General features: G+C 51.9%; 1 protein-coding gene across 2 annotated transcripts in view; it reads right to left on the bottom strand.

Moving 5' to 3' along the window:
- LOC137438924 (sterile alpha motif domain-containing protein 9-like) overlaps positions 1 to 17,688 on the bottom strand; it is a 69,978-nt gene that overhangs the window by 34,940 nt on the left and 17,350 nt on the right. Inside the window, exon 2 of one of the 2 annotated variants that reach the window (XM_078767501.1) lies at positions 2,003 to 3,030. In XM_078767501.1, the coding sequence (XP_078623627.1) occupies positions 2,003 to 2,837 (835 nt within the window). In that variant the 5' untranslated portion in view covers positions 2,838 to 3,030. Of the gene's footprint in view, positions 1 to 2,002; positions 3,031 to 17,688 lie in introns of those variants that run through there. The other variant, XM_078767502.1, reaches the window with a different exon arrangement.

Below are 17,688 nucleotides of genomic sequence, written 5' to 3'. Positions count from 1 at the left end.
CCAACACAAATGCTTCCCATGCTGCAAACATAAGTGGGTTCAGTTTATTTTTGAACTCGGGATCACCCATCAGTTCTCGGATCTGGGGCCCAACGAAAATGCCTGCTTTGAGTTTAGCATCAGTTTCCTCTCCGCCAAACTTGTCTCTGAGATATCGGAAGCCATTACCGTCGTGATCCAATGCCTTTACGAAGTTTTTCATCATGCCAAGTTTGATGTGAAGTGGTTGAAGGTAGACTTTTTGTGTGTCTTCCAATGGCTTATGATGCACATTGTACCTGCCAACTATGTGTTCATGCCTTTCAGTCCAGTCTTTTACAACATAATGATTGCTGTCATCGTAGCTGCTCCATAGGCACAAGAAGCACATGTATATTGTGTACCCCAGCTGCAGTCCGAGGAGGAGAGAAATCACTTTTAGATCACCACAAATGTTCCACTTATGATCTGAGTAATTAATCACTTTTAGAAGGATTTCCATGGACTCCTACACGTCTCCTTCTTGCCGATAGCATGAGCTACAGGAATAGAAGGTTTTTTTGTTACCCTTGTGCAACAAAACAGCTTTGAGATCACTTTGCTGGAGTCTATGAAGAGCCTCCATTCATCAGGCACATGTTTGTTTCCGAGCTCATGCATTCGGCCATTAACATCAGCACAGAAAGAAACATCATTTTCTTTCTTTAAAAAGGCAGCTACGTTTGTGTTGCGATCACAGAAGCAGGAAATTTTGGTTCCTTCCTCTGGGAGATTACAATGATGTAGTTTGGAGCCCAACACTTCAGCCTTCTCCTTTGACAATGACAGGTCTCTCACCAGATCGTTCAATTCTTCTTGATTGTGCAAGTGTGGCTTCTTTTCTTCAGACGCAGGTTCGTACAGTTCATCCATATCACCCATAGCATCATCAGAGTTGTCATCACTTTCATCTGCAGCAGCTTCTGGTGGAAGTGGCACAGGAGGTCCAAGCCATGGGGGACCGGCTTCAGAGCAGACTCACAATCTGGATATACAATTTTTGACTTGTTTTTCATTGATAAAGCAGCAATATTTGTCATACCAAAGTAGCATTCAGAGTGATGATTCGTTGGCTCACGCCATATCATTGGCACAGCAAAAGGCCTTCCCTTCCTTTTACCACTGAACCACTCACTGCATAAGGCCCGAGTTACACACGGTGCAGCAAACATGAGGTGCCCAGCTTGTCTTGGTCTCCAACTTTACATTCAAAATAATACTTGTAAGCAGCTTTCACCCTCTTGGTAAGGTTCTTGCACTGGCTACGTGGAGTGTATTTCCCACAGATATAACAAAAGTTATCAGGGTGATTCACACAGCCTCACGTATTCATGATGCCTGCAGTAACATATGCCTAACCTGAATATATACAGAAATATTTATTGGGTTATAACCTGAAAATATATAGATACTATTAGCATGATATGGGGGAGGGGTGCGATGGACACAGTGATATGGGTGAACAAGATGGATACAGCCACAAACATTCCATCACAGAATGGAAGGAAAAGCTGGAAATTTGGAAAGCGGTGGATTTGGGAAAGGTTAATGGGGGTAAAAAATATCATAGCTGTTACTTATTACAAAGTCAATTTTTCATAAAAAATGTTTGGAAAAGATGATGACTCTCATTGTCTGAATAAAATATACATCACGACTCCCCCCCCCCCCCTTCCCACGCCGCCTCCCCCCAAGCCCTCTGCCTCCCACACATTCCCGATGCCCCTCACAAATGTTGTGTTTATGTGCTTCCCCTTCTCTCCCCATCTCGTCTACCGCTCCCCTTTTTATATACTTTGGTTGTTTGTCTGTTTGATTTGTTTGTGTGATAAGTGTTAGCTCTTTAACGAGCCTCGATTATGTATACAAAAAAAAAAAAAATCACGACAAGGCAGATTCTATATGGTCTTTTTATATTCTCAGCTCAACTTTTTATATACATCACGACAAAGTTTATCTTGGAAAGAGGTGTTGGGTGCTCTACCTGCTACTTCTGTGCCTACTTCTGTGGCCAGTCTATTTGTTGCAGGTTTCCCAGCCATCGATGATGGACCACTTGGAACTCCTCTTTTCCCCATCAATGCTGGGTCACCGTTTGCCACTTTGTTAGCCATTGATGTCGGGCCACTGGTCGCTGCATTGTTCACCACCGATGACGGGCTACTGGGCACTGATTTGTTGATCAATGATGCTGGCCGTGCAGCTGTTGATTTGCCAGCCGTAGATGCAGGGCCACTGGTTTGTGTTATAACGGCCACTGGTGCCAGGGTACATGTCGCTGCTTTGCTGGTCACAGATGCTCGGCTATCGGCTGCTGCTTTGTCGGACACAGATGCCTGTTCACCAGCCCCTGCTTTTCTGGCCAGAGACACTGTTCCAATGGCTGTTTCTTTGCTGGCCAGAGAGACCGTTCCACCAGCCCCTGCTTTGCCGGCCAGAGTCACCGTTCCAGCGGTCCCTGCTTTGCTGGCCAGAGTCACCGTTCCACCGGTCCCTGCTTTGCTGGCCAGAGACACTGTTTCTCTGACCGTTGCCCTGCCGGGCACAGATTCTGTGCCACCATCTGTTGATTTGACGGCCACAGATGCTGGGCCAGAGGCCACAGTTTTGCCGGCTATATCCGCGGATTTTTCGGTCACAGGAGTTGGGCCAGCGGCTGCAGCTTTGCCGGCCATAGACACAGATTTGCCGCCCACAGACGCCGAGCGAGAGGCCACATCTTTGGCGACCACAGGCGTGGATTTCCCAGCCACAGACATGGCATTGCCAGCCTCTGCTTCTCCAGCCACAGATGGTGGGCCACCTGCTTTGCCGGCCATTGATACTGGATTACTTGGTTAAAACTCTTTTCTGGCACCTGAAGATAATCCACCTTTTTCGCTTCGGCAGCCAGTTAAGGAGGAGTACTCGTCGTTCCACCCACCAGGCCTACTTAATTGGCACCAAAAGTAGTTGCAGGCTTTGCATTGGCACCACCTTGTAGGTGGACATTGTGTTGCGACATCCTCAAGTCTAGGAAATAAAGGACAAAAACACACCACCAAATTGTGTTAATCCTCCACAATTATTTTAAACATTTTCAATTTAAATTTTTTTTCTTTTGTGAAATAATTTGGTGTTGTGTAGCGTAATTCAGATTCATAATGGTAATATTTATCAGAATTATAAAATAATTGACATTAAAAGAGTTTTTAAAAGTCTTTAATTTAGATACCACAAACGTGTCCAAACAAAACTACTAAGTCTAAGCCTTTAACGGCCAAAATATAATTTACAAGCTTGGCCGAAGTCTTTCACAACCTTGCTGGCCAGGCCTGATGTTTGAGTAAGAATTTTGATTCCTTCTTGGTGCTGGTAATAACTCAACCAGTTTTCGCGAATGGCAGATGAGTCACACAGCTTAATGCTGCACTTTGGAATACAACACTGTGCCCGTTAAGCACCAATCCAAAATGATATAATCGGGTCAGGAATTGCGTCCTATCGAAATAGTTATACAAGGAATGGAGATGCAAAAACAATCAGGCTACCTAAATTTATATATACTGTATATACTAGCAAGGTTCAGCTCGCTACGCTCGAACCACCACACGTTGCTGCAGAGGCACGGACTTGTTTAAACTGAGGATAATGACTTTATTGAACTTGAGTTTCTATGATTTACACCAATCATAATACAAACATTTCATAATACAAACATTTGTTTTGTATGAATGTATTTGTAATATTGGTGATATTATTTATTTGTAATTTATTTGCAATCAAAAAATGTCCAAGTGGTGCAAAGCTCCAACGTCTAAATAGCCAAGGGTCCAAGCTGTATAATCGGTCTGAAAGGTGCAGGGGGTCTAAATGGTGTTGAGGTCTAAGTGGTCGAAAGGGACTTAAGGGGTGTAAAGGCTTAAAGGGTATATAAGGTTGGAATGGCGAAGGGATCTCAAGGTGTCTAAAGTATTGAAAGGGTCTTCAAAGTAAAAGTGGTCTTGAGGATCTTTAGAGTCTTGAGGATCTTGGGGTTTAATGGGTCTAAAGGGTCTTTTGGGTGTTACAGGTCTTCAGGGACTTTTGCGTCTTCTGGGTCTTTTGGTTGTGGTGTTGTATCCCTGTTCTTAATTTTCCCAGTGTGTACCCCAGTTTAGAATAGGTACACCGTATCCCCGCATGTCGTTATAGGCGACGAAAAGGATTGGCGTCAGGAAGGGCATCCTGCCATAAAACATTGCCTCAAAAAGGGAACCATGACAATTCAATTACATATGGGCAGGGTACAGCCCGAAGTACCCCGTGGGGGTCCTCACCCCCTCTTGTCAAAAAGCAAGGTGGGGAACCCGATCGAAGCAAGGGTGGAAATCACTCCAATTATGACGACGAAACGTCTGATGCCCCATGTGGAGATCGGTTTCTGAGGTTTGGGACATAGAATGTGGGGACAATGACAGGGAGATCAGGAGAAGTGGTGGAAGTATTGGTCAGAAGAAGAGTGGACATATGTTGTGTGCAGGAGACGAGATGGAGGGAAGTGGTGTGAGAATGGTGAAGGGTAGGCAGGGACAGAAACACAAGTGTGTGTGGCAAGGGTGCCCGGAAGGTGTGAATGGTGTTGGTGTCCTGTTTTCTGAGGAGTAGACAGTGTGGTGAGTGTGACTAGAGTAAGTGAAAGGTTGATGATGGTGAAAATAATGATTGGAAAGCTATTGGTGAACGTCATCTCAGGATATGCTCTGCAGGTTGGTCGGAGCGATGAAGAGAAGGACAAGTTCTGGTGTGCGATAGAGAAGCTGATGGAAAACGTGAAAGATGAGGAAGTTGTTGTGGTCAGAGGAGACCTAAATGGACATGTGGGAAGGAGTATGGACGGTTTTGAGGGAGTTCATGGGGGTTGCGGATATGGTGTGAGGAATGGAGTAGGTGAAAGGATTTTGGAGTTTGCTGATGGAGCTGATTTGTTGTTTTGTAATACTCAGTTCCAGAAAGAGGATAATAAGCTTGTTACATACACATCTGGTGGGTCGACGACAACCATTGACTACCTGATGGTGCGTAGGCGAGATAGGGGGCACCTCTGGGACACAAAGGTGATCCCGGGGGAGGAGGCTGTTTCACAGCACCACTTAGTTGTCTGCGACATAAGGGTGAAAGGTGCGAGGAGAGCTCGGCGGGTGAAGTACCAACCGAGAATGAAGGTGTGGAGGTTGAAAGAGGTGACAGTAAGGGAGGCATTAAAAGAGAGGCTGAGTAGGGTAGAGGATGATGTGGTTGAGCTTGAAAGTGGTTGGATGTCAATGAAAGATAGTCTGTTTAGAGCCGTTGGTGAGGTATGTGGATGGACAAAAGGACCACCGAGGCACTCGGAAACATTGTGGTGGGATGATGAATTTGGAAAGAGGATTGACGAGAAGAGGAAGAAGTTCAAGGAGTGGCAGAAGGCGAAGGGTACGGGGGAAGAAAAGGCAGAGCATGAAATTTATGAGGCAGCCAAGAAGGGTGCAAAGAAAGAGGCAGCAAAAGCGCAGGAGGCATGTAGGAAAATGTTCAGAAAACGCTTGGATTCGGAAGAGGGTCAGAGAGTGGTATTCAGGATTGCAAAGCAGATAGCAAAAGAGAGGTGCGATGTGATGGGGGTGAGTTGCTTGAAGGATGAATTGGGACAAATGGTTGTGGACCCAGATGGAATTAAAGGGAGATGGAAGAGATATATGGAAATGCTGTTCAATGCAGAGAATGAATGGGACGGCAACATCGAGAGTAATCCAGTTTTTGGACCGGCAGAGAAGATAACGGAGAAGGAAGTTGAGCAAGCGATAAAAGCAATGAAGAGTAGAAAAGCAGGAGGGCCTACGGCAGTTGTGGGAGATATGTTGAAGGCAGCGGGTAGTTGAGGTGTGAAGAGAATGACAGAGATCTGTAATCTGGTGGTGAAAGAAGGCTGCATTCCAGTGGATTGGGAACTGAGTACCCTCGTCCCTCAATACAAGGGGAAAGGTGACCCTCTGGTCTGTGGCTCGTAACGAGCGATAAAGTTATTGGAGCATGGAATGAAGGTAATGGAAAGGGTGTTGGAGAGGAGGATAAGGAAGAAAGTGAAGATCGACGAAATGCAGTTTGGATTTATGCCAGGAAGAGGAACGACAGATGTGCTTTTTATTGAATGCAGTTGCAGGAGAAGTACATGGAGAAGAGGGCGGAGTTGTTTCTTGGGTTTGTTGATCTGGAGAAAGCATTCAATAGGGTTCCACGCGATGTAGTGACATGGGCATTGAGGAGGTTAGGAGTGGAGGAATGGTTGATCAGACTGGTGATGGCAGTGTACGAGAGAGCATGCACAGCTGTAAGGACAAAGCACGGGAAAAGTGGTAAGTTTGAGCTGAAGGTGGGATTGCATCAGGGGTCGGTACTAAGTCCACTACTATTTGTAGCTGTGATGGAGGTGCTGGCTCGGAATGTAGATGAGAGTTTGTCGTGGGAGTTGAATACAGATGATCTGGTGTTGATGGCGGAAAGTATGGATGGACTGAAGGAGAAGATGAACAAGTAGAAGGAATGTATGGAGACAAAATGTCTGAAGGTGCATATAAGAAAAACGAAGGTGATGGCAAGTGGTAAAGCATGTGGTGAAGTGGAAATAACTGGGAAGTGACCACGTGCTGTGTGCAGGAAGGGTGTCGGAGTGAACTCCATTCAATGTTCAATGTGCGCTGAGTGGGTTCATCAAAAATGTAGTGGGCTGAGAGGGTCATTAACCAGTGTGGCAGCTACATTCAAATGTGAGGTGTGCACAGAGGGAGCTGCAGATGGAGGAAATGTTGAGTTGGATCTTGGAGACAGCGTGAAGCTGGAAGGTGTGAAAACATTTTGCTACCTAGGAGACATGCTGAATGGAGAAGGTGGATCAGACTCAGCAATGCTTGCTGGAGTGAGATGTGCATGGAAGAAGTTTCGGGAACTGAGTGGCGTGCTGATGAGGGGGCGGGGGGGGGGGGGGGGGAGTGGCGTTGAAGCTGAAGGGAAAGGTGTATGCTGCATGTGTGAGAAGTGTTATGATTTATGAAAGCGAGACATGGGTAATGAATGTAGAGCAGCAACGAAGGCTGGAAAGGGTGGAAATGCGAATGGTTCGGTGGATGTGCAGGGTATCGTTGAGAGAGAGGAAGACAAATGATGAATTGCGAAAGATGATGGGAATATAACCTGTGATGGATGCTGTGAAGAGAAACAGGTTGAGCTGGTTCGGTCATGTGTTGAGGAAGGATTAAAGTTACTGGTTGAGAAGAGTGATGGAAATGAATGTCGAAGGAAGTAGAGGACAGGGAAGACCGAGAAAGACTTGACAAATGGCGTCAGAGCAGTGTGTACAAAGTAGTTGGAGCGGCAGACATTTTCCCTTCTCGTCTGGATGCCATAGCGAACGATCGTTGTTGCTCCTCTCCTCCCCCTTCTCGGATTTGGGACTGGCAGTGATGGTTGTGTGCCGGCATCTTCTCCTCGTCCCCTTGTTCGTCTGGCATCTGGGCATTGAGAGCGAACGTTCCCTCTTGAGCCTCTTGTTACCCAGCGCTCACGAAGCGAAAACCAGGATGAAGCATTCTTGTGCGTACGTGTGCCGTGTGCTGTGTCTGCATTTTAAAAATTCATTTTCTCGGCAACCGTTGGTCCGATTGACATGAAATTTTCACCATAGGAGGGCCTCCTCCTGTAGAATATTTTAATGATTATTATGATGTCATATCTCATGTGGTTCAGGCGCTATCTTGGAAAAACGTCGCACCTCTATATCTCTGAAACCACTCCATGGAAAAAATTGAGACCTGGCTCATTGTCAACTACTCCCCATGGGGAATAAGATATGTAATGATGATGTCATCGGTGCCTTCGTTATGACATCTTAATTTGACAAATACAATACTTATCCATCCGATCATTATAAAAAAAAATTCAGCAACTGTTGGTCTAATAGACACGAAAATTTCACCATAGGAGCGCCTCCTCCTTCAGAATATTTTAATCATAATCATGACATCATAGGTCATGTGGTACAGGCGCCATCTTGGAAAAACCGAAAAATGTTGCACCTCTATATCTCCAAAACCGCTGCATGGAAAAAATTTCAACATGGCTCATTGTAAAGAACGGGAAATAGGTGTTGTTAACGGTGACATCATTGGTTCCATAATTATGATGTTTTAGCGGTTGCCGAAGACGATAAGAAGAGGCCATTTCGTTGGGTACAAGAGGTAGTTTATTGTGCAGAAATCTCCAGCAACTGCTAGCGAACGGAAGTCGTAACGGCTTATATAAAACAAGCACCCTATTCGGAGGGCGTGGCTCCAACAGCCGCGCATGCGTCACGACGACACAACCAAACGCCCGTGTGCGTGGGTTAGAACAAACCCATCGTAATGGTAACCGTCACATGCGGATAAGTGAATAAGGTAACCGCGACATGTGCATAAGGTAACCACTACATGCGCCCCCCCAGAAGGCACGCCACGGGCATGTACGTAGTTCGCGGGTGGAACAGAGCCGGGCCGTGGGTGGAACCGAGCCGGGCCGCGGGTGGAACAGAGCTGGGCCGCGGGTGGAACAGAGCCGGGCCGTGGGTGGAACAGAGCCGGGCCGCGGGTGCTGAGCACTGGTAGCAGTTGTAGGTGCAGCAGTAGGAATTGCGGGAGTGGCGAGCAGCAGCATCAGCCTCGGGATCCGTCGTAGGAGCAGTAGTAGGAGTTGCGGGAGTGGTGGGCGGGGCGAGGCGGCGCCCACGAGGTGTGCAGCAGCATCAGCCTCGGGATCCGCCTTAGGAGCAGTAGTAGGAGTGGTGAGCGGCAGTACTCGGCCTGTGTGCACGGAGGCGACGAAGTAGCAGTACTCGGCCTGTGTGCGCGAAGGCGACGGGCAGCAGTACTCGGCCTGTGTGCGCGGAGGCGATGAGCAGCGGTGCTCGGCCTGTGTGCGCGAAGGCGACGAAGTAGCAGTACTCGGCCTGTGTACGCGAAGGCGACGAAGTAGCCGTGCCGCCAACGCCCCGTAATGGCATCCTTCGGAGGGTCCCGGAGCTGGTTCGCCCCTCCAGTGTGGAAGAAATTGCGGTCGCAATCCTGCCGTGTTCATTCGGCCCCCGAATACTTTCGGGGGCAACGGGGTCACCAGTTTAGCGGTTGCCGAAGACGATAAGAAGAGGCCATTTCGTTGGGTACAAGAGGTAGTTTATTGTACAGAAATCTCCAGCAACTGCTAGCGAACGGAAGTCGTAACGGCTTATATAAAACAAGCACCCTCTTCGGAGGGCGTGGCTCCAACAGCCGCACGTGCGTCACGACGACACAACCAAACGCCCGTGTGTGTGGGTTAGAACAAACCCATCGTAATGGTAACCGTCACATGCGGATAAGTGAATAAGGTAACCGCGACATGTGCATAAGGTAACCACTACAATGTCATAATTCGACAGGGAAAACGCTTATTCTGATCAGATTGAAATGTATTGAGCGTGATCTCTGCAACAATTATATTTGAGAATATAAATTTATGATGTCATCGCTCACGTGGTCTTGCAGCCATATTGGATCAAAGAAAAAAAAGGTTCAAAAACAGAAGAGTTGGCTCGCAACAAGTTGACTGCGCAGCGTAAGTATTCTATGAATACCATCTAGTTCCAAAAAGAGATAGTGGACGGTTGTGCTTCGGTCTCTGCACGGGGAGGATTCATTGCGAGCACCGTGTTCCGGCATCGGGCTGGTGTTCGTGAGGCGGAAGAGCCACGGACGGAGAGCTGCGGTTTTCCCGAAGCAAGAACGACGAGCTGCGTGACAATTCCTGTTTGTTTCGCGCGCGAGGCCCGGAGTGAGCGCGACACACCTCAAGGCCTGGTTTTTACTGCCCACGCACTGTGCGGAAGAGCGAGCGCATTTTACTGCAAAGGCCTGAGACGACTTTGACGATTCCTGGCAAGACGCACCCATCAGTGAGTTAAGTGCACACAGTTGCATATTTATTTCCGGTTATTTTATCCTTCGTCTGTTTTCAAGTCTGTTTGTGGGGACGTCCCGTATAGGAATTTAGTTTATTGTTCATTTTCTTTGTACCGGCATTTATTTAAATAAAGCTGTTATTTTTTGACATTTTAAATCCGTTTTCGTTTGAGTTATGTTTTGCAGGTTTGGGGACTGGCGGTGTGATCCATGATGGTAAGCGCTCCGGTCTCCCCTCCGTCTTGCTTCCCCCGTCGCTTATTATCCGCCACTGGACTGAACGCTTCGGAGTTAAAGCTCGTTTGGCCCTCCGTGCTACCCAAAGGTGTTCACCAAGGGTAGTCACGTGACAATATGCTTCAATTATTGAATGATAAGGCAAGGCAAGGCACGTTTGAGTAGGCCGAAACAAAATGGCGGCTTAAGAACCCAGCGAGGTGCAGTGGGATGACCAAGATTGTGGGCCGCCATATTGGTAAGCCACCACATCGGGTTTTTTTCTTATGAGTACCTCATGAATCATCTTCAAAAAGGGTGTTATAACATACCCAAACACCCAGTTTTCATCCTGGCAATCTGTTGTAGTTCCAGGTGTATGCATGCAAAGTTTAGGGCCGCTAGGTTTTATGATTTTGGAGTTATGGAGGAGACGGACGGACGGACAGACACTGCCTTTTATTATTATAGACTAGCAAAAGTACCCGGCGTTGCCGGATAACAACGAGTCGTTTCCTGACGGGAATATGATATACGCAAGCTGGGTCCATCATCTTGAGGGAATTTTAAAATTCCCTCTACAGTGGGTGCAGGTACAGTGGACTCTGATGGAGTGGAGTGACACCCTATTCCCTGCAAGTGGGAATGAAGTTAAAAATTATTTATAAGTTTAGGCTGGTTAAAAATTTTTCCTGTTTATCATTGCCGCCCGCCCCATAAAAGTAGTCCGCCCATAAAAAAATTTTTTTTTTTTTTTGTTTGCAAAGTCAGTACCCGCTCAGTGGAAAACAGGTTCGAATTTTGTATGTGCTCGCGTACAAAGCCAAGTCTTTGTGTATGTGCTCGCATACAAAGCCAAGTCTTTGTGTATGTGCTCGTGTACAAAGTCAAGTCTTTGTGTATGTGCTCGTGTACAAAGCCAAGTCTGAGCCAAGTTACATGTGCGCGACAGTTTGAAAGAAAATGGCGTTCGTTGTTTGCCAAATTCGGCGAACGTGCAGTGTTCTAAAGGCCTGGGTTGGTGTCAAAGTGCCAGAAAATATCACTCTGGACGAACTGTATTTTGAGCTCGTGTCAGGAACGCTTGATGGTAAGAAATATAACAGTTTTAATGTACGTTGTTGTTGTTGTTGTTGTTGTTGTTGAATATTTTAGTGTGCGGGTTTTCCCTCTCGCTCGCCCTTTACATGGACCGCTATGAAGACCGCTATGCTGGCTATGAAGATGTGTGCTATTTCTGTGGATGTGTTGAGGCGCTGAGTACCACAGATGAGTCATATCCGATATGCAGTACCTGCGGTAAGACTCTAAGAGTCCTACTGCCGAGAAGAGGCCCACTCGGAAGTTCAAGAAGTTGTTGCAGTTGGTATTCCGAAGGAGAAGCCAAATATCATCGGCAAACGGGAGAGCCTCACGTGATAATTATTGCTGTGGATTTCTAGTCAAAAATTAAACGAGCGCTACACTACATGTAGTAGTAGGTGATGATAGATACATGAATAAACGGCAACCAACATTCTCTTGGTGTTGAACTCTACTCAACATCTATGAATGCTATAATAGCAGTAGCTGCTGATTGATAAGTGTATAAACACGAATGTGGAACGCTGGTTAGTAGCTGCTGATAGATAGATACATCTATGATTGCTATAATAGCAGTAGCTGCTGATATTGAAGGAGCTGTGCTCCAACGCGAGTCGAAAGAATTGACGCGACCAAAGACGGAAATTCGTCCGAGTTGCTTTATTACACGTATCAAACTCGGGTACTCTGAAAAGCCCGTTTATCGGGCAGCAATATATATACACATATATGCCGGAGCGTTTGCCCGGGAAAAGCGAGACCGGGCATGCCCGGGTGTCAAGGGCGAGTCCTGGAAAGGCGAGTCTGGACATGCCCGGGCGTCCTGGACGCGGCCTGGCAAGTCGAGGCTGGGCGTGCCTGGGCGCTCTGGGCGAGCCCTGGAAAGGCGAGAGCGGGCATGCCCGGACGCTCTGGGCGAGCCCTGGAAAGGCAAGAGCGGGCATGCCCGGACGCTCTGGGCGAGCCCTGGAAAGGCTTCACATGCCTTCGATACAGTCTGGCACCCCGCTCTGCTCACCAAACTCTCCTCTTTTGGTATCCATGGAAATCTCCACGCATGGCTGGCGGACTTCCCCTCTAGTCGTAGTCAACGTGTGGCCCTGAATGGGTTTCTCTCATCTCCTCTTCCTGTTCAGGCTGGAGTTCCCCAAGGCAGTGTCCTGGGCCCTGTGCTTTTTCTGGTCTTCATCAATGATCTCTCTGACTCTCTTGAAAATCCTCTCTATCTCTTTGCTGACGACTCTACTCTCTGTCGCTCCATTCTTCATCCCTCAGATCGGCAGTCTGCAGCCTCCTCACTCTCTGCAGACCTTGACAAAATCACAGACTGGGCAAACAAGTGGAACATGTCTTTCAATCCTGACAAATCTCACACTCTTACGATGTCTCTCCGAAAAGACCGACTGGACAACCCTCCCATCCACTTTCTGAATAATCCTCTCCAAGAAGTTCTGTCACTCAAGCTTTTGGGTCTCACTATCTGCCATGATCTTTCCTGGAAAAACCACATTTCAAATCTGGCCTCCAAAGCCAGTCGCCGACTGGGCATCCTCCGTCGTGCGAAGTCCTTCCTTGGCACACCTGAGCTCCTCACCACATACAAGGCTTTCATCCGCAGCTCAATGGAATACTGCTCTCCCCTCTGGGCTGGTGCTCCTGCCTCACACCTAGCTCGCCTTCGCGCTGTTGAAACCAAAGCATTCAGAATCATTGGAATCTCCCGCGATGAAGCTAACTCCAAGGGCCTCTCACTCACTCACCGCAGGCAGGTTGGTGGTCTTTCCGTCTTCTACCGACTCCTCTCTGGCCTTGCCCCCCCCAGCTCTCTCTGGGCTCTGTCCCGCAAATATTCCTACAGGTCGCACAAGATCTGCCTGCAACCCTCTTTTGGTTAAACTGCCAAAATCAAGACTCTCTGCTCACCTTCACTCCTTCATTCCTCTTTTCTCCCACCTCTGGAACAAACTCCCTCACTCTCTTCAATCCCACTCCACCCTCCAGGTCTTTAAAACAGCTGTTCACCACCATCTCTTATCTTCCCCCATCCAAAACCTTGATCTTTTCTGCCCCCGCTAATTTCACCCCAATTCCCCTTTTTGAAATACCAACTTCTGTCCTGGAAGTCCTTGGTGTCCTTGTGCTTTATACTTCTCCCTCCCCCCCCCCCCCCCCTTCCCATGCCTCCTCCCCCCGGGCCCTCTCCCTTCCACACATCTCCCTGCTCTCGGATGTTGTGTTTGTGTGCTTCCCCTTTTCTCCCCATCTTGTCTTCCGCTCCCTCTTTTTGTGTATTTTGTTTGTCTGGTCGATTTGTTTGTGAAGTAAATGTTAGCTCTTTCACGAGCCTCGATTCAGTATACAAAAAAAAAAGAAAAAAAAAGAAAAAAAAAAGGCGAGAGCGGGCATGCCCGGGCGCTCTGGGCGAGCCCTGGAAAGGCGAGAGCGGGCATGCCAGGGAAAGACGAGACCGGGCGTGCCCGGGAGAGGCGCATCTGGGCCCGTCCGGATGAGCCCGGCATGGCGATTGCGCCCTGGCCACGTCCTGGCAGGTGCAAGGCGATTGTGTACATCCAGTGGATACCGCTACACACTCCCCTCCAGAATCGACCTGCACCGGCAGGGTCAATTTAAGGGGGGTCCGGATGACCCGGCCGAAGCGACCCCTGGAGGGTCGTGGGGGGGGGGGTCCGATGTGGTGGTGGGTGGTCGAGCGGGGGGAACTGTGGACGGGGGGCGGCCTCGCCGCGGAGGAAGGGCCAACCGTGGTGGTCGGCTGACGTCCACGTGCGCCGGTTTGAGGCGGTCCACCGAAATCCGGTCCGACCGGCCGCCGAAGTCGACGACGAATGACTTGTCACCCCGTCGCAGGACCCGGAAGGGCCCGTCGTACGGCGGCCGGAGTGGCCCCCGGTGTGCGTCATGACGCACAAAGACGTACTCCGCTGTGCGAAGCGCCGGGGGGACGTAGGACTGGGGGCCACCGTGGCGGGACGTTGGCACGGTGGCAAATCGCCGGACAGCCTCCTGGAGGTCCGAGCGCTGGTGTGCGGCGGACCAGGGACTGGTAGCGTCGGGCACGAACTCGCCCGGGACGTGGAGCGGCTGGCCATAGACGAGCTCGTCGGCGGACACCCGGAGGTCCTCCTTGGGGGCCGTGCGGAGGCCCAAAAGGACCCACGGCAGCCGGTCGGCCCAACCGTCGTCTTGAAGGCCGGCCATGAGTGCGGCCTTCATGGAGCGGTGAAACCGCTCGCACAACCCGTTGGCTTGGGGGTGGTAGGCCGTGGTGCGGTGCAGCGTGACCCCCAACGAGCGGGCGACCGTGCCCCAAAGTTCGGACGTGAACTGTGGGCCGCGGTCGGACGAGATGTCCGCCGGTGCACCGAAGCGTGCGACCCAGGTGGCGATGAACGCCTGCGCCACGTCGGCGGTGGTGGTGGAGGTGAGGGGCACGGCCTCCGGCCACCTGGGGGTCCTGTCCACCACGGTGAGCAGGTGGGTGAACCCCCGCGATGGGGGCCGGGGACCCACCAGGTCCACGTGGACATGGTCGAAACGCCGTTCAGGCACGGTGAAAGGTGCCAGCGGGGCCTGGGTGTGGCGGTGGACCTTGGCCCACTGGCAGGCCGTGCAGGCGTTGGCGCAGTCGCGGATGTCCCATCGAAGGCCGTGCCAGACGAAACGCGCTGACACCAGCTTCTGAGAAGCTTTCCGGCCCGGGTGAGAAAGGCCGTGGATGGAGGCGAAGATGCGGCGCTGCCAGGTAACGGGCACGATGGGGCGAGCCTGGCCTTGGGAGACGTCGCAGAGCAGGACAGTGTCCGCGAAGGGGATGTCGGCCAGGTGGAGGCCCGTGTCCGCCACCCGGAGGGCCTGCACCAAGGTGTCGGTGGTCTGGTCGGCCGCCATGAGCGCGAAGTCCACGCCGAGGTGGACCGCGTTCGCGCTGGCCCGAGAAAGACAGTCGGCCACGGCGTTGTCTTTGCCGGCGACGTGCCGGATATCCGTGGTGAATTCCGACACGGCGGAGAGGTGGCGCTGCTGGCGGGCTGACCACGGCTCCGTGACCTTGGCCATTGCATAGACCAACGGCATGTGGTCGACGAAAGCCGTGAACGGGCGGCCCTCCAGGAGGTGTCGGAAATGGCGAACGGCCAGGAATAAACCGAGCAGCTCACGGTCGAACGTGCTGTATTTTAACTCGTTCGGCCGGAGTTGCCGGCTGAAAAAAGCGAGTGGCTGCCAAACCCCGTCCACCCATTGTTCATGGACGGCGCCCACCGCGTAGTTGGAGGCGTCCGTAGTGAGGGCGATGGGCGCGTTGAGCACCGGGTGAGCCAGCAGCGTTGCGTCGGCGAGGGCCCACTTTGCGCTTGCGAAGGCCACGTCCATGGCCGCAGACCAAACTATGTCATGCTTGGCCGGCTTGCCCCGGAGGGCCTCGTAAAGGGGCCGCATGAGCTGAGCAGCGCGGGGCACGAATCGGTGATAATAATTCACCATGCCGAGGAACTCTTGTAGGGCCTTGATGGAGCGGGGACGCGGGAACGTGGTGATGGCCTCGACCTTGGTCGGCAGCGGCACAGCCCCGGTCTTGGTGATGCGGGGGCGCAAAAAGTCAACGGTCGTCGTGCTGAAGTGGCATTTGGCCGGGTTGACAATTAAGCCGTGCTCGCTGAGGCGACCGAACAGTGTTCGGAGGTGGAGGAGGTGCTCGGCGCGGGACGTGCTGGCGACGAGGATGTCGTCCAGATAGACGAAAATAAATGGCAGGTTGCGCAGCACGCCATCCATCAAGCATTGGAATGCCTGGGCCGCGTTCTTGAGGCCAAATGGCATCGTCAAAAATTCGAACAGGCCGAACGGCGTGATGACGGCCGTCTTCGGGACGTCGGCCGCCCGGACAGGTACCTGGTGGTATCCCCGTATCAGGTCAATTTTTGAAAATATGACCCGTCCCGCCAAACGGGCAGAAAAGTCCTGGATGTACGGGATCGGGTACCTGTCGGGGGTGGTAGCGTCGTTGAGGCGGCGGTAGTCGCCACACGGGCGCCATCCACCCCCCGGCTTTGGCACGATGTGCAGTGGCGAGGCCCACGCGCTATCGGAGCGCCGCACGATGCCGAGGCGCTCCAACGCGTCAAACTCGGCCTTTGCCATGGCGAGCTTGGCCGGGTCGAGGCGGCGGGCCCTGGTGTAGACCAGCGGGCCCGTAGTGGGTATGTGGTGCTCGATCCCATGCCGCACTGCGACGGCCGAAAACGTCGGCCGCGTGAGGGCCGGGAATTCCGCGAGCAGGCGAGCGAACTCGTTCGCCATCGGGAGGGCGCATGCAAGTTCGGTTGGCGCAGGGCTGCTCATCGTACACACCAGGGAGCTGAAGGTCTCGGCGTTGACAAGGCGACGTCGTTTGACGTCGACCAGCATCCCGTGCGTGCAGAGGAAGTCGGCGCCCAGCAAAGCCATGGGGACGCTGGCGGTCACAAAGGTCCACTGAAAGCGCTGGCTGCCGAAGTAGAGGGTGACGTCACGTGGGCCGAAAGTGCGTATGGCCGAGCCATTAGCAGCGACCAAAGAGGGGCCGCAAACGGCGTTCCACCTGTCCTGCTCGGAGGCAGGTATGACGCTCAGTTGGGCGCCGGTGTCACAAAGGAAACGCCGCCCGGACGCTTTGTCCCGAATAAAAAGCAAGTTGCCCGAGTGGCCGGCGCTCATGGCTGGGAATGAAAGCCGGCCCGGCCGTTTCCCGACTTGCCGAAAGTGCACGTGGGTCGGCATGTCCGAGCCTTGTGTCCGAACCTGGCGTGGTAATAACACCACGCCTGGTCAGGTGGAGGCCCCGGCCGTCGTGTCGGAAGCGGTCGGCGCGGCGTGGCGGCCGCCAGTTGCACCGGCAGTTCGGCCTCCAACCGCGCAGGGCGCTTGGGCGTCGTGGCGTCGCCTCGGACGGCGGCGGGCTCCAGGTAGCCGCTCCGATGTGCTGGCCCGCCGAGGAGATCTTGTCGGCTTCCCTGGCGAGGGCGCGGGGATCTGTGATCGACGTGCCAGCCAGGGCGAGGCGTACCGGGTGAGGCAGCTGGCGAAGGAACAGCTCGCGGAACAGAAAATCCGGAGAGTGCTCACCGAGCAACGAGAGCATATAGTCCATGCGCTCGGACGGGCGCGTGTCGCCGAGCTCGGGCAGGTCGAGCAGGCGCCGTGCGCATGGCGCCGGTGAGAGGGCGAAAGCGTCGAGGAGGAGCGTCTTCAGCGCATCATACTTGTCAGCAGCCGGCGGGTGTTCGAGGAGGCTCAGGGCGCGGGCCGCAGTGGCGGAACCGAGCGCTTCCACGACATGGTGGAAGCGGGTGTCGTCCACGATGATGCCTCACAGGGCGAACTGGGAGTCCGCCTGGGCGAACCAAAC

The sequence above is a fragment of the Myxine glutinosa genome, chromosome 13, assembly GCF_964187855.1.
Source record: "Myxine glutinosa chromosome 13, kmMyxGlut1.1, whole genome shotgun sequence".
Classification (NCBI taxonomy): domain Eukaryota; kingdom Metazoa; phylum Chordata; class Myxini; order Myxiniformes; family Myxinidae; genus Myxine; species Myxine glutinosa.
This window is presented reverse-complemented; position numbering and strand designations above follow the sequence as displayed.